Source organism: Ranitomeya imitator, chromosome 5, assembly GCF_032444005.1.
Source record: "Ranitomeya imitator isolate aRanImi1 chromosome 5, aRanImi1.pri, whole genome shotgun sequence".
Lineage (NCBI taxonomy): Eukaryota > Metazoa > Chordata > Amphibia > Anura > Dendrobatidae > Ranitomeya > Ranitomeya imitator.
Genome location: NC_091286.1, coordinates 132,686,343 through 132,708,971, shown reverse-complemented (window position 1 = coordinate 132,708,971; position 22,629 = coordinate 132,686,343). Strand labels below are relative to the sequence as shown.

The window sequence follows — 22,629 nt, the reverse complement described above, 5'->3', positions numbered from 1 at the left end:
ATTGGGCAGGCTGTAGGCAATTTTAAATTGGTTCCAGGGGTACACGGGCAGCAGTGGTGTGGTCAGTGGAGGCATATTGTAAGGAGTGACCGCAGACAGGCATCGAAGGCCTAAAATAATAACACATGGCTGTAGGCAATTTTAAATTGGTTCCAGGGGTCCACGGGCAGCAGTGGTGTGGTCAGTGGAGGCCTAGTGGAAGGAGTGACCGCAGACAGGCATCGAAGGCCTAAAATAAAAAAATTGGGCAGGCTGTAGGCAATTTTAAATTGGTTCCAGGGGTACACGGGCAGCAGTGGTGTGGTCAGTGGAGGCATATTGTAAGGAGTGACCGCAGACAGGCATCGAAGGCCTAAAATAATAACACATGGCTGTAGGCAATTTTGAATTGGTTCCAGGGGTCCACGGGCAGCAGTGGTGTGGTCAGTGGAGGCCTAGTGGAAGGAGTGACCGCAGACAGGCATCGAAGGCCTAAAATAAAAAAATTGGGCAGGCTGTAGGCAATTTTAAATTGGTTCCAGGGGTACACGGGCAGCAGTGGTGTGGTCAGTGGAGGCATATTGTAAGGAGTGACCGCAGACAGGCATCGAAGGCCTAAAATAATAACACATGGCTGTAGGCAATTTTAAATTGGTTCCAGGGGTCCACGGGCAGCAGTGGTGTGGTCAGTGGAGGCCTAGTGGAAGGAGTGACCGCAGACAGGCATCGAAGGCCTAAAATAATAACACATGGCTGTAGGCAATTTTAAATTGGTTCCAGGGGTACACGGGCAGCAGTGGTGTGGTCAGTGGAGGCCTAGTGGAAGGAGTGACCGCAGACAGGCATCGAAGGCCTAAAATAATAACACATGGCTGTAGGCAATTTTAAATTGGTTCCAGGGGTACACGGGCAGCAGTGGTGTGGTCAGTGGAGGCCTAGTGGAAGGAGTGACCGCAGACAGGCATCGAAGGCCTAAAATAATAACACATGGCTGTAGGCAATTTTAAATTGGTTCCAGGGGTCCACGGGCAGCAGTGGTGTGGTCAGTGGAGGCCTAGTGGAAGGAGTGACCGCAGACAGGCTTCGAAGGCCTAACATAACAAAAATGTCAATACAATGGTATTGTCAGTGGCAGGCATTGAAGGATGTCAGCGCATAGACTAAACATTGGTGGAGCTGTGAGATAATTTTGCAAGTGGTAGAGCACTGTTTGAGCTGGGGGGGAACAGTCTTGTGGCCGGCGGTACAGGCCCAGGGCCCCTCATATTACAACGGTGTGTCTGACGTTGGGTGCGCACCACCACCGCCAGAGACACTTTATTGTACTAGGAGGGACCCAGTGGCAGTGCCGTCGACCAAAAGCGGGCACACCCACCTCTTCAGACAAACAGCACTCTCACGGGTGCTGTCGCCAAGTGTCGATACCCACACGGCCCCGTGTGGGGAGTTTGGCCATTTAGTGAGGTGTAAACATGTCGTATGCTGGACAATCAGGTCCGGAAATTACGAGATTGGAAAAGGCATTCAGAATAGTCCACAGGCAAGACCTTTTCATAGGAAAGCTAGGTGTCGGCCGGGCAAGGTGGGGCAAAAGATTTCGAAATCCAGTTGTGGTTCATTTTAATGAAGGTTAGATCATCTACATTTTGGGTAGCCAGACGAGTCCTTTTTTCTGTTAGTATTGAACCTGCTGCACTGAATACTCTTTCTGATAGGACACTAGCTGCCGGGCAAGCAAGCTCCTGCAATGCATATTCTGCCAATTCTGGCCAGGTGTCTAATTTTGATGCCCAGTAATCAAATGGGAATGACGGTTGAGGGAGAACATCGATAAGGGATGAAAAATAGTTTGTAACCATACTGGACAAATGTTGTCTCCTGTCACTTTGAATTGATGCTGCAGTACCTGTCCTGTCTGCTGTCATAGCAAAATCACTCCACAACCTGTTCAGAAAACCCCTCTGGCCAACGCCACTTCTGATTTCTGCCCCTCTAACTCCTCTGGTCTGCTGGCCCCTGCAGCTCATGTGAGAACGATCACGGGCGCTGTGTGCAGGGAATGCCAGAAGCAAACGGTCAACAAGAGTTGATTGTTTGGTTGCTAATATTAGTTCCAATTTCTCATGTGGCATTATATTTTGCAATTTGCCTTTATAACGAGGATCAAGGAGGCAGGCCAACCAGTAATCGTCATCGTTCATCATTTTAGTTATGCGTGTGTCCCTTTTGAGGATACGTAAGGCATAATCCGCCATGTGGGCCAAAGTTCCAGTTCTCAAATCTGCGGTTGTGCTTGGTTGAGGGGCAGTTTCAGGCAAATCCACGTCACTTGTGTCCCTCCAAAAACCAGAACCCGGCCTTGCCGCGCCACCAATTTCCAGTGGCCCCGGAAAAGCGTCCTCATTAAAAATATAATCATCCCCATCATCCTCCTCGTCCTCCTCCTCCTCTTCGCCCGCTAACTCGTCCTGTACACTGCCCTGGCCAGACAATGGCTGACTGTCATCAAGGCTTTCCTCTTCCTCAGCTGCAGACGCCTGATCCTTTATGTGCGTCAAACTTTGCATCAGCAGACGCATTAGGGGGATGCTCATGCTTATTATGGCGTTGTCTGCACTAACCAGCCGTGTGCATTCCTCAAAACACTGAAGGACTTGACACATGTCTTGAATCTTCGACCACTGCACACCTGACAACTCCATGTCTGCCATCCTACTGCCTGCCCGTGTATGTGTATCCTCCCACAAAAACATAACAGCCCGCCTCTGTTCGCACAGTCTCTGAAGCATGTGCAGTGTTGAGTTCCACCTTGTTGCAACGTCTATGATTAGGCGATGCTGGGGAAGGTTCAAAAAACGCTGATAGGTCTGCATACGGCTGGAGTGTACGGGCGAACGGCGGATATGTGAGCAAAGTCCACGCACTTTGAGGAGCAGGTCGGATAACCCCGGATAACTTTTCAGGAAGCACTGCACCACCAGGTTTAAGGTGTGAGCCAGGCAAGGAATGTGTTTCAGTTGGGAAAGGGAGATGGCAGCCATGAAATTCCTTCCGTTATCACTCACTACCTTGCCTGCCTCAAGATCTACAGTGCCCAGCCACGACTGCGTTTCTTTCTGCAAGAACTCGGACAGAACTTCCGCGGTGTGTCTGTTGTCGCCCAAACACTTCATAGCCAATACAGCCTGCTGACGTTTGCCAGTAGCTGCCCCATAATGGGAGACCTGGTGTGCAACAGTGGCAGCTGCGGATGGAGTGGTTGTGCGACTGCGGTCTGTGGACGAGCTCTCGCTTCTGCAGGAGGACGAAGAGGAGGAGGAGGGGGTGCGAACGGCTACAGCCAACTGTTGCCTAGACCGTGGGCTAGGCAGAACTGTCCCAAACTTGCTGTCCCCTGTGGACCCTGCATCCACAACATTCACCCAGTGTGCCGTGATGGACACGTAACGTCCCTGGCCATGCCTACTGGTCCATGCATCTGTTGTCAGGTGCACCTTTGTGCTCACAGATTGCCTGAGTGCATGGACGATGCGCTCTTTAACATGCTGGTGGAGGGCTGGGATGGCTTTTCTGGAAAAAAAGTGTCGACTGGGTAGCTCGTAGCGTGGTACAGCGTAGTCCATCAGGGCTTTGAAAGCTTCGCTTTCAACTAACCGGTAGGGCATCATCTCTAACGAGATTAGTCTAGCTATGTGGGCGTTCAAACCCTGTGTACGCGGATGCGAGGCTAAGTACTTCCTTTTTCTAACCATAGTCTCATGTAGGGTGAGCTGGACTGGAGAGCTGGAGATCGTGGAACTAGCGGGGGTGCCGGTGGACATGGCAGACTGAGAGACGGTGGGAGATGGTATTGTTGCCGCCGGTGCCCTAGATGCAGTGTTTCCTACTACGAAACTGGTGATTCCCTGACCCTGACTGCTTTGGCCTGGCAAAGAAACCTGCACAGATACTGCAGGTGGTGCGGAAAATGGTGGCCCTACACTGCCGGAAGGGATGTTGCGTTGCTGACTAGCTTCATTGGCCGAGGGTGCTACAACCTTAAGGGACGTTTGGTAGTTAGTCCAGGCTTGCAAATGCATGGTGGTTAAATGTCTATGCATGCAACTTGTATTGAGACTTTTCAGATTCTGTCCTGTGCTTAAGGTAGTTGAACATTTTTGACAGATGACTTTGCGCTGATCAATTGGATGTTGTTTAAAAAAATGCCAGACTGCACTCTTTCTAGCATCGGATACCTTTTCAGGCATTGCAGACTGAGCTTTAACCGGATGGCCACGCTGTCCTCCAACAGGTTTTGGCTTTGCCACGCGTTTTGGGCAAGATACGGGCCCGGCAGATGGAACCTGTTGCGATGTTGATGCCTGCTGCGGCCCCTCCTCCTCCGCTTCAGAACTGCTGCCGCCTGCACCCTGTTCCCCCAATGGCTGCCAATCGGGGTCAAGAACTGGGTCATCTATTACCTCTTCTTGTAGCTCGTGTGCAACTTCGTCTGTGTCACCGTGTCGGTCGGTGGTATAGCGTTCGTGATGGGGCAACATAGTCTCATCAGGGTCTGATTCTTGATCAATACCCTGCGAGGGCAATGTTGTGGTCTGAGTCAAAGGACCAGCATAGTAGTCTGGCTGTGGCTGTGTATCAGTGCACTCCATATCAGATTCAACTTGTAATGGGCATGGACTGTTAACTGCTTCACTTTCTAAGCCAGGGACGGTATGTGTAAAGAGCTCCATGGAGTAACCCGTTGTGTCGCCTGCTGCATTCTTCTCTGTTGTTGTTTTTGCTGAAGAGGACAAGGAAGCGACTTGTCCCTGACCGTGAACATCCACTAACGACGCGCTGCTTTGACATTTACCAGTTTCACGAGAGGAGGCAAAAGAGCTAGAGGCTGAGTCAGCAAGATAAGCCAAAACTTGCTCTTGCTGCTCTGTCTTTAAAAGCGGTTTTCCTACTCCCAGAAAAGGGAGCGTTCGAGGCCTTGTGTAGCCAGACGACGAACCTGGCTCCACAGCTCCAGACTTAGGTGCAATATTTTTTTTCCCACGACCAGCTGATGCTCCACCACTACCACTACCCTCATTACCAGCTGACAATGAACGCCCCCAGCCACGACCTCTTCCACCAGACTTCCTCATTGTTTTAAAAACGTAAACAAACTAACGGTATTTGTTGCTGTCACACAACTTACACGGTGAGCTATAACTTCAGTATGATTTAGCTACCCCTTTACAGGTGAGTGAGACCACAACGAAAATCAGGCACAATGTTACACACTCTGTTGTTGGTGGCAACAAATGAGAGAGATGCCACACACGCAGGACTGTCACTGAAGCACAAATGTAAATATTAATCTCCCACTGATTTGTTTTTTTTTTTTTTTTCAGGGAGACTTTAGGAAAAAAAAGTAATAGAATAGAATGATTTTTTCAGGAAGAATTTAGAAACCAAATAAAATAAAATGATTTTTTCAGGGAGAATTTAGAAAACAAATAAAACAAAAAAAGGCTTTCTATGGCCCACTGAGTGAGAGATGACGCACACAGGAGTCAGGAGTGGCACACAAGCCCAGAGGCCAATATTTATCTCCCACTGATTGATGTAGTGATTTTTTCAGGTAGATTTTGGAACCCAAATCAAGCTAAAAAAATAATAGGCTTTCTATGGCCCACAATTGGAGAGAGAGAGAGAGAGATGGCACACCCAGGAGTCAGGAGTGGCACACAAGCAGAAAGGGCAATATTAATCTCCCACTAATTTCTTTTTTATTTTTTCAGGGAGAATTTTGAAACACAATAAAAAAAAAATAGGCTTTCTATGGCCCACTATTTGAGAGAGAGAGAGAGATGGCACACCCAGGAGTCAGGAGTGGCACACAAGCAGAAAGGGCAATATTAATCTCCCACTGATTTATTTATTTTTTCTGGGAGTATTTAGAAACCCAATAAAACAGAAAAATGAAAAGGCTTTCTATGGCCCACTATGTGAGAGAGATGGCACACACAGGGATGGCACTCTAGCAGAAATGCCAAATTGCCAATCTTAATCTCCCACAAAAAAAAAAAATTGAAAAATGAAAAGGCTTTCTATGGCCCACTATGTGAGAGAGATGGCACACACAGGGATGGCACTCTAGCAGTAATGCCAAATTGCCAATCTTAATCTCCCACACAAAAAAAAAAAACAGGGACTGTCCCACAATTACTATCTCCCTGCAGTAATCTCAGCCAGGTATGGCAGGCAGCAATAAGGAGTGGACTGATGCACAAATTAAATAAAAAGTGTGGACAAACAAAAAAGATAGCTGTGCAGAAAGGAAGGAACAAGAGGATTTGTGCTTTGAAAAAAGCAGTTGGTTTGCACAGCGGCGTACACACAGCAATGCAGCTATCAGGGAGCCTTCTAGGGCAGCCCAATGAGCTACAGCGCTGAGGGGAAAAAAAAAATAAAAATGTAGCTTCCACTGTCCCTGCACACCGAAGGTGGTGTTGGGCAGTGGAAATCGCTACAGCACAAGCGGTTTGGTGGTTAATGGACCCTGCCTAACGCTATCCCTGCTTCTGACGAAGCGGCAGCAACCTCTCCCTAAGCTCAGATCAGCAGCAGTAACATGGCGGTCGGCGGGAACGCCCCTTTATAGCCCCTGTGACGCCGCGGACAGCAAGCCAATCACTGCAATGCCCTTCTCTAAGATGGTGGGGACCAGGACCTATGTCATCACGCTGCCCACACTCTGCGTTTACCTTCATTGGCTGAGAAATGGCGCTTTTCGCGTCATTGAAACGCGACTTTGGCGCGAAAGTCGCGTACCGCATGGCCGAACCCGCACAGGGGTCGGATCGGGTTTCATGAAACCCGACTTTGCCAAAAGTCGGCGACTTTTGAAAATGAACGACCCGTTTCGCTCATCCCTAGTCCCAAGGATTCTTTATTACAGCAGCGCAGCCTGATATCGTGTTACTATCCAAACTGGTCAGGAGGAGATCATCCCCCGCCACGAGGCAGCGGCAGCTGGTACCATCAGGTGATCACAGGAGTTGTGTCTGCACACAACCTGCACCCAAAGGGAATCACCCGATGGTCTTATGTGCTTTTGTTCCAACAGTTTTTCTACCTTTTTAAATATTGGTGTAGTGCAGGGGTCTGAAACATGCGACCCGTGGGCCACACAAGGTCCTTGAGGCTGCTTCATGCGGCCCGCAGGCACTGTAGACCCCTTAGCTATCCCTGCCTGGTCCAGGGGGCCGCCGACAACAGTGTTGTATATCAGCTGAACTGCTGGCCCCTGGACTGGGAGTCGGCAGTTCTCTGTGCCAGCTGTCGGCGATTTGCATACATACTGTCACGTGCCGACTAGACAAGTGTGGCCTCCCTAAATGAAAATGAATTGAGCACTTCCGGGCACGTCTAGTCGGAATGTGACCAGAAGTATACAAATCACATATTTGTGCTAATGAGAATACTAAAAGCGTGCAGTGCATGCACTGTGAGAATTCAGAAGCTGCAGTCATCTATAGTGACCGAAGACTTTCATCTTCAACCTGGACGAGCCCTTTAATTATAAAATGAAGCCCTGTAGCATGCTAACCCTAACAGCCTGTAATGTCCTCACTGTCAGGATTCAGCTCTGCAGGTTCCAGCAGTCATCAAATGGCCGCGTCACTCATGCGATTTTCTTACGTTCACGTGAGAACGAGCTTCTATTCCTGCTTCACTGTTCTTCACTGAACAATGAATTAGGAAGAGCAGCTTGTCGGCACGTGACTAAGTGTACACATCCCACATGTGCTTGGGGGGAGGGGCGCCGAACTGAGTTCTTGCCCTGAGTGCCAGAAAACCTAGATACACCTCTGCTGCCATGCGTCAGCATGTAGATGTCAGCTGCTGGCCTCTGATTGGCTTGCATTGGTATTACTGTGCAGAGTCTCTGTGTGGCAATACATTTCAACTGAATGTGCGTCCAATGGTACACATTCAACTGAAATAAAAATGTCACTATGTCCTTCAAGGAATGCGGCCCCCCCAAATTAAATTTTTTTCTATATGTGGCCTATATACCCTGTTGAGTTTTGAGACCCATGGTCTTATACCTGCCATTTGGTAGGGCATCCCACAGTCTGACTACTCTAACTGCAAAGAATCCTTTCCTATGTGGCTTTCCACCATATGTAATGACTGTCTCAGAATCCTTTATAAGCTCTTTGGAGGGAATAAACCACGTGTCAGCCCACTATAATTATACAAGAGAATGAGATCGCCTCTGGGGTGCACTTTTATTTTACCGAAATGCTCAATTCTTCTAACTTCTCATTATAAGAGGGATCCTCAATCTCAAGTAATAATCTAGTTGATTTTCCTTTTTAGAATAGGGATCCCAAAATTGAAACGTGGCATTACAAGGGATTTATGAGGGGTAATATTACATCGGGAACATAGGATTTTATCTTTTTTCATAAATCCTTAAATGTAATTTGTTTTTGTTATTATCTATGACAGCAGTGCATAAGTATCACTGGTTACGTAGCAAGAGCTAGAAATTAAAAATCTCCACAGTGGGATCGAAGGAGGAGAATTCCCAGGGGAGTGATGACACGGAACACCAACAAACCGAATAAAACATAAATAAAAAGAAACGTAAATGCGCCATACTCTACACTGGCGAGCTTAATGATAGCCTTGGCCAGCAGCATTGGCCATAATTCAGCTTCACCGGCCGAGGCGGGGAGTAACAACTTGTCATCTTCGCTGAACGGCAGAGTATCATCCACGACAATTTTTCTCCAACACCCCTGAGAATAAAGCAGAAAGAGCAAAGTAATGAAAACCCCGAGCAGGAATAAGCGATGATTCAGGGCAAGTGATCCTTCTCTCCTACACAAAACACCTCCATTGTTTTCCTGCTGTGGGCCAAGAAGAATCATTGAAGGCTTAAATGAAGAGAAGGCACCGAGATTGCAGCTTAGGCCCCACGCACGCACGCTTCATGTGACAGCCACTGATCATCTGCCCTAATTGGGTACTCCGCTCACTTCCGACTGGGCCCCTTGTACTTCTGTATATTGAAATGTCACTGCCGAGTGAATCCGCAACGTACTATTTATTCTAAACCATTGCGCTAAAGCTTTAATTTGTCTCTCAAACACATCTGCAAAATGTATTATTAAAAGGGGATTCACAAATTAAATATGGCACGCAAACGCACAAAACGAACGTCAGAAAGAAACGAAACAATAACGTGCAACAGAAGTGGGCGAAAGTCACAATCTACGATGGCTACAACTATGGGACATTTCATGAACTTATCAGTGGTTAATGGTTTATCATTATCACCTATACTGCCTCATGTAGTATGTCTAATATTTAAGGAGATCTGTCTGCAGGCTTTTACTATGTAATCTGAGCGTAGCATGGTGTGGGGACTGAGAGTCTGATTCTTGCAATCTGTTTAAAAAAATCAGTGTTTTATCAGCAGGAGATTATCACTACAGGACTAGGTGTCTCATGCCTGATAGTCAACTGCTCTGTGTAACTAACTATGACTTGGTAGAGAAATAAAGACATATATGTATGGCATACAGTACCTTTCAGAGCGTGCCTTCAATGACTTACCATCCAATGCAGTTTCACAATGTATTTCCCATAGCTGTTGTACAGAGGCACGTGTCCTTTTCCAGCTTTACAGAGAGCGTAGATGTGTTCCCACGGCTTCCATGTTACCACTGGTGGTTCTGCGGATGTGGCTTCATTATCTGTCACATTTTCATTGTAGATTCTCCAGACAGCACTGACCTCGCTAATGATCCATCTCATGAGCTGAGCGGTAAGATGACAATACCAGAATACAACTAAATTATGATTATAGATTATGAACCTAACAAATTCCAAATAAGTTTCCCGAAGTATCAGCTTAAATCCGCGGCAAGAACGGTTTCACATACCTCACTGCCAACCAAATGCTCGTTTGCTGATAGTAAATCACAGGAGGTTTCATCCTTAACAACCACAGGAGGCTAAATCGAAATGGAAAAGACAAGAGACACCGGATTACTAGGCTCTAGAGGACATTCTCCCATACAATCTGGAGAATGCGTCAAAGCTGTGTAGTAACAGCAAGCGAGTGTAAATTATGGAAGTTATTAGACAATTCAATGGCCCTGATTCACGAGGACTGGTGATGAACAATGTGCTGGCCAAAAATGCGCCAAATCCACTAATCCGCCGTCTACAACGTTATGGCTTTAAAGTGGCAGCAGTGGCGTAGCTAGTACTGGGCATCCCCAGTCACCGGAGGCAGGGGAGGGGGGACAGAAACGTTTTTAGCATTACCACCCGTCTTATCAATCATTATCCTTGTGTCTGCCATACTTAGGGGGAGGATATCTTTTTCTATTAAAGATCATCATAAGACGTACAGTATATCTGATCACCCGCAGTATCATCTAATCAAGATATTTATCTCCCAGTGTCATAACGAGGAACTACACTTTAGCCAATTGTACAAGCAAAGATAACAAACTTTGTAATATATCTTACAAAAAAATGTTTCTTTTTTCACTTCTCTTCTGCACTAACCATTCATTTTTTAAAACTGCTCAAATCTGTCTACATGTTTGTCTTCAATGAGGAATCAAATGACAGCTGCTGCCTATAGAAATATAGGAAGAGGGTAGATGGATGGACCTGGGAGACAGATAGGCAGAATAAGCAAAAAGAAGCTGTTTCAGCTTTTATTAAGCCTGTGGGCTATAACTCATATAATGGCCATAAATAGTGCTATCCCTTAAGTACGCAACCGACAGGTTATTCTGAAAAGTCATCTGAAAGGGCCGTTAAACTTTAAATACGGTATTTACTGGCATCTGGATTGCATATATTTTCTACTAATAGGGTTACTGATTTTCAGAAAATTTCTTTTTGTAGGTTGCAGTAAAAAAACAAAAAGCAAATATTACCCACCCTCCCTTTAAATTAGTTTTTGTGACATGTGACCGAAAACATAAACATAAATAAGTAACGTAGTCTGCACATCTTGTGCTTTCCAATGTTGGAGTCATTGTTCGTCTCTGGCTTTGTTAGAGTCAGACGCGTTTTCGCACAGATAAAGTATTTACGTAACTTTTACATATTGTTAGACTTTGATACAACATTGTAAGAAGGTGCCAGAAAGTGTAAAGTGCGGTTTTGGAATTTTTACAATGCACAAAGTTTCTACTTTCTCAAAATATAATAGTATGCTGTAGATTTTCATTTTGTATATTATTAATTATATTTTCTCTGTTTTTGTCTATAGTAAGTATAGTAACAGTGAAACATAGATATCAAAAGTGTCTATTGCTTAGACCATGCAAACTTAGATTATACAGTCTTAAAATGTGATAAATTTATCAGTGATTCATGTAGTTTAATAAATATCCAAAACACATATAGGCCGGTTTCACACGTCAGTGGCTCCAGTACGTGAGGTGACAGTTTCCTCACGTACCGGAAACACTGACTCACGTAGACACATTAAAATCAATGTGTCTCTGCACATGTCAGCGTGTTTTCACCGACCGTGTGTCCGTTTGAAAAACACAGAGACATGTCAGTGTTCGTGGGAGCGCACGTATTACACGGACCCATTAAAGTCAATGGGTCCGTGTAAAACACGTACCGCACACGGATGCTATCCGTGTGCAGTCCGGGTGCCATGCAGGAGACAGCGCTACAGTAAGCACTGTCCCCCCAGTGTGGTGCTGAAGCCGCCATTCATTTCTTCTCTCCAGCAGCGTTCGCTGGAGAGAAGATATGAAAAATCTTTTTTTTTTTGGGTGTTTAAAAAAAAGATCCCTGTCCCCAACCCCCTCCCACCCCCTGTGCGTTAATAAAATACTTACCCGGCTCCCTCGCTGCTTCCTCTGCTCGCCGCAGCTTCTCCTGTATGAGCGGTCACGTGGTGCCGCCCATTACAGTGATGATATTAACAGCGGGGGTGCACAAGGGGTGGGAGGGGGTTGGGGACAGGGATCTTTTTTTTAACCCCTCTGTGACCTTAGACGTACTATCCCGTCGAGGTGCCCTGGGCTTATCTGACCCTGGACGGGATAGTACGTCATAGCCGATCGGCCGCGCTCACGGGGGGAGCGCGGCCGATCGCGGCCGGGTGTCAGCTGCTTATCGCAGCTGACATCCGGCACTATGTGCCAGGAGCGGTCACGGACCGCCCCCGGCACATTAACCCCTGGCAAAGATGATCGCGATGTGCCGGCGGTGCAGGGAAGCACCGCGCAGGGAGGGGGCTCCCTGCGGGCTTCCCTGAGCCCCCCGCAGCAACGCGATGTGATCGCGTTGCTGCGAGGGTCTCCTCACCTCCCTCCCTGCTCGAGCCCCGGATCCAAGATGGCCGCGGATCCGGGTCCTGCAGGGAGGGAGGTGGCTTCACAGAGCCTGCTCAGAGCAGGCACTGTGAAGCAGCCTGCACTCCTATCAGATCAGTGATCTGACAGAGTGCTGTGCAAACTGTCAGATCACTGATCTGTGATGTCCCCCCCTGGGACAAAGTAAAAAAGTAAAAAAAAAATTTTCCAAATGTGTAAAAAAAATAAAAAAAAATATTCCAAAATAATGAAAAAAAAAAAAAATATTATTCCCATAAATACATTTCTTCATCTAAATAAAAAAAAAAAAACAATAAAAGTACACATATTTAGCATCGCCGCGTCCGTAACGGCCCGACCTATAAAACTGGCCCACTAGTTAACCCCTTCAGTAAACACCGTAAGAAAAAAAAAAAAAAAACGAGGCAAAAAACAACGCTTTATTATCATACCGCCGAACAAAAAGTGGAATAACACGCGATCAAAAGGACAGATATAAATAACCATGGTACCGCTGAAAGCGTCATATTGTCCCGCAAAAAAAGAGCCGCCATACAGCATCATCAGCAAAAAAATAAAAAAGTTATAGTCCTGAGAATAAAGCGATGCAAAAATAATTATTTTTTCTGTAAAATAGTTTTTATCGTATAAAAGCACCAAACCATAAAAAAATGATATAAATGAGGTATCGCTGTAATCGTACTGACCCGAAGAATAAAACTGATTTATCAATTTTACCAAACGCGGAACGGTATAAACGCCTCCCCCAATAGAAATTCATGAATAGCTGGCTTTTGGTCATTCTTCCTCACAAAAATTGGAATAAAAAGCGATAAAAAAATGTCACGTGCCCAAAAATGTTTTCAATAAAAACGTCAACTCGTCCCGCAAAAAACAAGACCTCACATGACTCTGTGGACCAAAATATGGAAAAATTATAGCTCTCAAAATGTGGTATTGCAAAAAATATTTTTTGCAATAAAAAGGGTCTTTCAGTGTGTGACGGCTGCCAATCATAAAAATCCGCTAAAAAACTCGCTATAAAAGTAAATCAAACCTCCCTTCATCACCCCCTTAGTTAGGGAAAAATAAAAAAAAATGTATTTATTTCCATTTTCCCATTAGGGCTAGGGTTAGGGCTAGGGTTAGGGCTAGGGCTAGGGTTAGGGCTAGGGTTAGGGCTAGGGTTAGGGCTAGGGTTAGGGTTAGGGTTAGGGCTAGGGTTAGGGCTAGGGTTAGGGTTAGGGCTAGGGTTAGGGCTAGGGTTAGGGCTAGGGTTAGGGCTAGGGCTAGGGTTAGGGCTAGGGTTAGGGCTAGGGTTAGGGCTAGGGTTAGGGCTAGGGTTAGGGCTAGGATTAGGGTTAGGGTTAGGGTTGGGGCTACAGTTAGGGTTGGGGCTAAAGTTAGGGTTAGGGTTTAGATTACATTTACAGTTGGGAATAGGGTTGGGATTAGGGTTAGGGGTGTGTCAGGGTTAGAGGTGTGGTTAGGGTTACCGTTGGAATTAGGGTTAGGGGTGTGTTTAGATTAGGGTTTCAGTTATAATTGGGGGGTTTCCACTGTTTCGGCACATCAGGGGCTCTCCAAACACGACATGGCGTCCGATCTCAATTCCAGCCAATTCTGCGTTGAAAAAGTAAAACAGTGCTCCTTCCCTTCCGAGCTCTCCTGTGTGCCCAAACAGGGGTTTACCCCAACATATGGGGTATCAGCGTACTCAGGACAAATTGGACAACAACTTTTGTGGACCAATTTCTCCTGTTACCCTTGGGAAAATACAAAACTGGGGGCTAAAAAATAATTTTTGTGGGAAAACAAAAAGATTTTTTATTTTCACGGCTCTGCGTTATAAACTGTAGTGAAACACTTGGGGGTTCAAAGTTCTCACAACACATCTAGATAAGTTCATTGAGGGGTCTAGTTTCCAATATGGGGTCACTTGTGGGGGGTTTCTACTGTTTAGGTACATTAGGGGCTCTGCAAACGCAATGTGACGCCTGCAGACCAATCCATCTAAGTCTGCATTCCAAATGATGCTCCTTCCCTTCCGAGCCCTCCCATGCGCCCAAACGGTGGTTCCCCCCCACATATCGGGTATCAGCGTACTCAGGACAAATTGGACAACAACATTTAGGGTCCAATTTCTCCTGCTAACCTTGGAAAAATACAAAACTGGGGGCTAAAATATAATTTTTGTGGAAAAAAAAATATTTTTTATTTGCATGGCTCTGCGTTATAAACTGTAGTGAAATACTTGGGGGTTCAAAGCTCTCACAACACATCAAGATGAGTTCCTTAGGGGGTCTACTTTCCAAAATGGTGTCACTTGTGGGGGGTTTCTACTGTTTAGGTACATTAGGGGCTCTGCAAACGCAATGTGACGCCTGCAGACCATTCCATCTAAGTCTGCATTCCAAATGGCGCTCCTTCCCTTCCGAACCCTCCCATGCGCCCAAACGGTGGTTCCCCCCCACATATGGGGTATCAGCGTACTCAGGACAAATTGGACAACAACTTTTGTGGTCCAATTTCTCCTGTTACCCTAGGGAAAATACAAAACTGGGGGCTAAAAAATAATTTTTGTGGGAAAAAAATTTTGTTTTATTTTTATGGCTCTGCATTATAAACTTCTGTGAAGCCCTTGGTGGGTCAAAGTGCTCACCACACATCCAGATAAGTTCCTTAGGGGGTTTACTTTCCAAAATGGTGTCACTTGTGGGGGTTTCAATGTTTAGGCACATCAGTGGCTCTCCAAACGCAACATGGCGTCCCATCTCAATTTCTGTCAATTTTGCATTGAAAAGTCAAACTGCGCTCCTTCCCTTCCGAGCTCTCCCATGCGCCCAAACAGTGGTTTACTGCCACATATGGGGTATCAGCGTACTCAGGACAAATTGGACAACAACTTTTGAGGTCCAATTTCTTCTCTTACCCTTGGAAAAATAAAAAATTGGGGGCAAAAATATAATTTTTGTGAAAAAATATGATTTTTTATTTTTACGGTTCTGCATTATAAACTTCTGTGAAGCACTTGGTGGGTCAAAGTGCTCACCACACATCCAGATAAGTTCCTTAGGGGGTCTACTTTCCAAAATGGTGTCACTTGTGGGGGGTTTCAATGTTTAGGCACATCAGTGGCTCTCCAAACGCAACATGGCGTCCCATCTCAATTCCTGTCAATTTTGCATTGAAAAGTCAAATAGCGCTCCTTCCCTTCCGAGCTCTCCCATGCGCCCAAACAGTGGTTTACTGCCACATATGGGGTATCAGCGTACTCAGGACAAATTGGACAACAACTTTTTGGGTCCAATTTCTCCTGTTACCCTTGGTAAAATAAAACAAATTGGAGCTGAAGTAAATTTTTTGTGTAAAAAAGTTAAATGTTCATTTTTATTTAAACATTACATTCCAAAAATTCCTATTAAACACCTGAAGGGTTAATAAACTTCTTGAATGTGGTTTTGAGCACCTTGAGGGGTGCAGTTTTTAGAATGGTGTCACACTTGGGCATTTTCTATCATATAGACCCCTCAAAATGACTTCAAATGAGACGTGGTCCCTAAAAAAAAATGGTGTTGTAAAAATGAGAAATTGCTGGTCAACTTTTAACCCTTATAACTCCCTAACAAAAAAAAAATTGGTTCCAAAATTATGCTGATGTAAAGGAGACATGTGGGAAATGTTACTTATTAAGTATTTTGTGTGACATATCTCTGTGATTTAATTGCATAAAAATTCAAAGTTTGAAAATTGCGAAATTTTCAAAATTTTCGCCAAATTTCCGTTTTTTTCACAAATAAACGCAGGTGCTATCAAAGAAATTTTACCACTATCATGAAGTACAATATGTCACGAGAAAACAATGTCAGAATCACCAGGATCCGTTGAAGTGTTTCGGAGTTATAACCTCATAAAGGGACAGTGGTCAGAATTGTAAAAATTGGCCTGGTCATTAACGTGCAAACCACCCTTGGGGGTAAAGGGGTTAAACACCAAAAAAAAAAGAAAAAAAGATTTTTCATATCTTCTCTCCAGCGAATGCTGCTGGAGTGATGAAATGAATGGCGGCTTCAGCACCAGATGCAGGGGACAGCGCTTAACTGTAGCGCTGTCTCCTGCACGGTGCGTGTGGTACGCGGGCGGCACACGGATGCCGCACGTGTGCCACACTGATGTGCCACGTGAGCACACAAACACACGGACATGGATAATTCCGGTACCGATTTTTCCAGTACCGGAATTATCTGGACGTGTGGGATAGGCCATAAACTGTGTTCCAAATTATTATGCAAATTGGATTTGTGTCATAAAGATTTAATTGTTTTGTTTTCCAAATAAACTTGTGGATGTTATTGTGTCTCAGGGCTCAATGGATCACTGAAATCAATCTTAAACACATGTGATAATTAGTTTTCCAGGTGATTCTAATTAAAGGAAAACTACTTAAAAATGATGTTCCATATTAGTAAGCAGGCCACAGGTTTCAAGCAATATGGGAAATAAAAAGGATCTCTCTGCTGCTGAAAAGCGTTAAATAGTGCAATGTCTTGGACAAGGTATGAAAAAATTAGATATTTCACGAAAACTTAAGAGTGATCATCATACTCTGAAGAGATTTGTGACTGAAACAGAGCACAGACAGAGTTCATGCAGATAAAGGCATAATGAGGAAGATTTCTGCCAGACAAATTCATTGGATTAAGAGAGCAGCTGCCAAAATACAATTAAAAAGCAGCAAACAGTTATTTGAAGCTGTTGGTGCCTCTGGAGTCCCTCGAACCTCAAGGTGTAGGATCCTTCAAAGGCTTGCTGTGGTGCATAAACCTACTGTTCGGCCACCCCTAAACAGTGTTCACAAGCAGAAATGGTTGCAGTGGGCCCAGACATACATGAAGACTAACCCTGGATGGTCCAGATGGATGGAGTAGTGGATGGCCACCATGTCCCAACAAGACTGCGATGTTAGCAAGGAAGTGGAGTCATGTTTTGGGCAGGAATCATGGGTAAACAGTGGTGGGGCCCTTTAAGGTTCCTGAAGGTGTGAAAATGACCTCTGCAAAGTAAATAGAGTTTCTGACTGACAACTTTTTTCCATGGTCTAAAAAGCAGAAACGTGCCTTCAGGAGCAAAATTATCTTCATGCATGACAATGCACCATCTGATGCTGCAAAGAATACCTCTGAGTCATTGGCTGCTATGGGCATAAAAGGAGATAAACTCATGGTGTGGCCACCATCTTCCCCTGACCTCAACCCTATAGAGAACCTTTGGAGTATCATCAAGCAAAAGATCTATGAGGGTGGGAGGCAGCTCACATCAAAACAGCGGCTCTGGGAGGCTATTCTGACTTCATGCAAAGAAATACAAGCAGAAACTCTCCAAAAACTCACAAGTTTAATGAATGCAAGAATTGTGAAGGTGATATCAAAGAAGGGGTCCTATGTTAAACATGTAACTTGGCCTGTTAGGAGGTTTTGGAGTTAAATAGCTTTTTTGTTCAGTGAATGTGACCTCCTAATGCTGCAAATTCCACAAATGAGCATTTTCGGTTCTTTAAAACATATCAAATGTATCGAAATTCTACCGTGCCTAATAATTTGGAACAGTGCATTTGAGTTTTTATTTATTTGGAGATTATACTGTTATCATTGGGAGGTTTCTTCAATAAAATTCGATGTATGCTCTAACAGGTGATGACTTTTATTAGACTGTGATTTGCACCGACCATTTAGGAAAATCTGAGAAAAATATCATTTGTATAATATTTTGGAACATGGTGTACAGCACCTAGTAACCTAGCGTACTGTGTGCCAGACATGTGAGCCACAACTTCAGAGCAGATTTTTGCGCATTAAGTTGCACGTTAAGTCACACCGCTTTTCCCATCAGGCACATCCCATTCAGAGAGGACATGTCCAGCAGTCTGACAAGTCATAAAAAAAGAGTCTACAACACATCATAAATATGGTGCATGTCAATAAAGACAGGTTTTTTTTTAGTAAATTACACCAAAATTCTGGCACCTATAGCATGATAAATATTCCCCTATATATTTTTCCTTTATATCTTTTTTTACATTGTATGAAAATTGACGATTCTGTGCTTTATCTAACATGGGTGCTCTCTCCGTCAGTCACAAATCTTATATTTACTTACATTATTTTGCTAATATTTTTGCTAAAAAAATTTTTTGATTGACACCTGTTGGAATTTGGATAACTGCTGCATCTTTCTGGGTAATTGATTGTTAATGATTTTATATAAAATTATATTATAGATGAACTCAGGCGCGGCAATACCTTTTGTGTAACCCGTGCAGCCACACAGGGGACCAAGAGATAAGATGGCCACTTACAGCTCCAAAGCGGCAAACGCTTTTCTCACAGACTCAAAGAGTGGTCCATATACTGTTCTTGCACAGGGGCCATCTTCTGTTTGCCGGAACTGGATAAACTGTCTTTCTCAATATAATGATATTAATCATGTTACATTATGTTATTATGTTCATGACTGGTATTTTTTTTACTCTATTTAATCTGCCCTATAATGCACTTTCATCTTTAATAATCATTTGAGACTTGATATGTATTTACATCTGTATCTGTATCTGCGCACTTCATAAATCGTCTGAGAAAGGCTCATTGTTTTAGTGTATCCTATGTTCTTGACTCAGCAAAGTCTCAGTGTATCTTATGCGATGTATATACAGCAGTCCCAGTGGAACCTAGGTGATGTATATACAGCAGAGTCTCACTGTATCCTGTGAAATGTATATATACCAGTCCCAGTGTATCCTGTGTAATGTATATATACCAGGCCCAGGGTATCGTATGTGATGTATTTACAACAGCCCCAGTGTATCCTACAGTATGTGATGTATACAAAGTAACCGTCCCAGTGTAACCTATGTGATAAATATACACTTTAGTCTCAATGTATACTATGTGATGTATATTTACCTCAACAACAATGACTCCTATGTGATATATATCTATATACCAGTCCCAGTGTATTCTATGTAACATATATACCTTAGTCTCTGTGTGTGTGCTATGTGATGTATATACAACAGTCCCAGTGTATTCTATATGACGGATATACACCAGTCCAAAATCTTATGGCTTCTGTAATGTGGACAGTCAAATAAAAACAAGACTATTGATTAAAGGGAACCTGTCACCCCCAAAATGGAAGTTGAGCTAAGCCCACCGGCATCAGAGGCTTATCTACAGCATTCTGGAATGCTGTAGATAAGCCCCTGATGTAACCTGAAAGATGAGAAAGAGAGGCTAGATGATACTCACCTGGGCGGGCGGTCCGATCTGATGGGTGTCGCAGTCCGGTCCGGGGCCTCCCATCTTCTTACGATCACGTCCTCTTCTCGTCTTCACGCCGCAGCTCTGGCGCAGGCGTACTTTGTCTGCCCTGTTGAGGGTAGAGCAAAGTACTGTAGTGCACAGGCGCCGGGAAAGGTCAGAGAGGCCTGGCGCCTGCGCACTGCAGTACTTTGCTCTGCCCTCAACAGGGCAGACAAAGTACGCCTGTGCCGGAGCTGCAGCATGAAGACAAGAAGAGGACGTCATCCTATGAAGATGGGAGGCCCCGGACCGGACCGCGACACCCATCGCACCGGACCGCAGCGGGAACGCCCCTGGGTGAGTATAATATAACCTCTTCTTCTCATCTTTCAGGATACATCGGGGGCTTATCTACAGCATTCCAGAATGCTGTAGATAAGCCCCTGATGCCGGTGGGCTTAGCTCAACTTCCATTTTGGGGGCGACAGGTTCCCTTTTAAGGGAACCATTCACCCTCCCCAAAACGCTATTAACCTGTCATTATAGCAGTAGTCCTCATGTGCAAAGCATTTAAGTCATGTCCAGCAGTCTTACAGTGGCAGCGGCTACAAGGAGAAAATTAAGTTAGATTCTCCTTGCACCTGCCCACTTCGTCATTGCGGTGGCGCATGGAGAAGTTAGAGCTATTGATCACTAATTAGTAAGTGCGCTGTTATCCCTCCCCCTCCACTTTTAGTAACAGCCTGCTCTGCACACATACGTTTCACGCATGCTGCAGAATGGGCTGTGAATCAGTGTGCCGGAGCATGATGACAGTGTGCTCACTCTATAGTAAGTGGTGACTGTAACAGCTCCCTGCACCGTACCAATGACTGCAGGGAGAATATAACATCATTTTCTTTATGTAACTTTTGTCCCAGTAAACCTGCCAGACATGATTTAAATGGCATTTGCCTGCAGATTACCCCTATATCTGCAGGTAAATAACGTTTTTGCAGGTGATAGGATCCCTGTGAGCCCTTTTCAGGCCTAGTCATTAAGGGGTTAATGAGATAGAATCCAAACAAACAGAATCTGCTTTAGTAAATCAGATTTGTTATTTGCTGCTCAGATGAATTTTGTGGTACAGCGCCATTAGATGGCAATGACATCATGTGCGCAAGAGAAAGAACAAAACCAAAAAGAACATGTTCAATGGAACTTTCATGATTTCTCTGCATTAACTTGAAAGCAAAGATCCTGAACACTGGTTTATGTAATTAATATCTGGACGTCATACTGTACATTCACCTGCTATTAATATTTCCTATTCTCCTATGTACAGTTTATTAAAGGCAGCTTTTACTGCTGATGGAGAGAAGAGGCCCCTGTGTAAGAACAGTATATGGGCCCTTTTCAGCCCAATAGCTCATTGTAATGCACAATTCCACCTGCTTTGGAGGTAGACGTGGACCCCCTTACCTTTTGGCCCGTGTATGGCTGCATAGGTTACACCCAATGGTATGTCCGCCCCTGAGCTGTGTATATCAAGTCACTGATTCAATATCTACATTTTTTTTCCAATCTGAATTGGTAACTAGTGACTTACAGAAAGGAGTGACCCCAGTAGCGTAGCTAAAGGGGCCAGGGGGGCAGTGGCCCAAGGCCCCGCACTCTGAGGGGGCCCACCCAGAGCTACGCTACTGTAACTGTATCGGCGCGAGCACAGTGCGCCGATACAGTTACATTTTGTGGCAGATCAGGGAGACACGATCTCCCTGCTCTGCCGACCGGCTGCTATGGGGCCCCTGAGGAGGTGTGGGGGGCTCTGTGCCAGCAGTGAGCCCCCCGCCTGGCATCGCAGGGTCAGCTTGATGAGAGAGGGAGCATTATGCTCCTTCTCCCATCATCCTCCTGTCAGCGTCTGACGTCACCGACGCCGACACTGACAGGGGTAGCGATGACATCAGTACCTGGCGCCGCTGTCAGGAGATGAGCAGGCGCTCAGAGCACAGCAGGACCAAGGAGGAAGAAAGGTAAGTATTGTTTTTTTGTTTTTTTAATCAGGTTCAATATACTATACAGGTTGCCTAATGGGAGTGCATTATACTATACAGGCTGCCTAGTGGGGCTGCATTATACTATACAGGCAGCCTAATCGGGGTGCATTATACTATACTGGCTGCCTAATGGGGGTGCATTATACTATACAGGCAGCCTAATGGGGGTACATTATACTATACTCGCTGCCTAATGGGGGTGCATTATGCTATACAGGCAGCCTAATGGGGGTACATTATACTATACTCGCTGCCTAATGGGAGTGCATTATACTATAAAGGCAGCCTAATCGGGGTGCATTATACTATACAGGCTGCCTAATGGGGGTACATTATACTATACAGGCTGCCTAATGGGGATGCATTATACTATACAGGCTGCCTAATGGGGCTACATTATACTATACTCGCTGCCTAATGGGAGTGTATTATACTATACAGGCTGCCTAATGGGTATGCATTATACTATACAGGATGCATAATGGGGGTGCATTATACTATACTGTACTGGCTGCCTATTGGGGGTGCATTATATTGTACTGGCTTCCTAATGGGGGTGCATTATACTATACAGACTGCCTAATGGGGGTGCATAATACAGTACTGGCTGCCTAATGGGGGGTGCACCATACTATACAGGCTGCCTAATGGAGGTGCATTATATTGTACTGGCTGTCTAATGGGGGTGCGTTATACTATACAGACTGCCTTAAGGTGGTGCATTATAATGTACAGACTGCCTAATGGGGGTGCAGTATATTGTACTGGCTGCCTAATGGGGTGCAATATACTATACAGACTGCCTAATGGGGGTACATTATACTATACAGACTGCCTACTGGGGGTGCATTATGCTATACAGGCTGCCTAATGGGGGTGCAATATATTTTACTGGCTGCCTAATGGGTGTGCATTACACTATACAGACTGCTTAATGAGGGTGCATTATACAGTACTGGCTGC

The 22,629-nt window shown here is 45.0% G+C and overlaps 1 protein-coding gene across 2 annotated transcripts in view; it reads right to left on the bottom strand.

The window, feature by feature from the left end:
• ADGB (androglobin) overlaps nt 1-22,629 on the bottom strand; it is a 591,174-nt gene that overhangs the window by 504,376 nt on the left and 64,169 nt on the right. For both annotated transcript variants that reach the window (XM_069769164.1, XM_069769163.1), the window contains exons 4-6: nt 9,912-9,983; nt 9,583-9,786; nt 8,623-8,762 (exon numbers count right to left, since the gene is read on the bottom strand). In XM_069769164.1, coding sequence (XP_069625265.1) covers nt 8,623-8,762; nt 9,583-9,786; nt 9,912-9,983 — 416 coding nt within the window. The remainder of the gene's footprint in view (nt 1-8,622; nt 8,763-9,582; nt 9,787-9,911; nt 9,984-22,629) is intronic.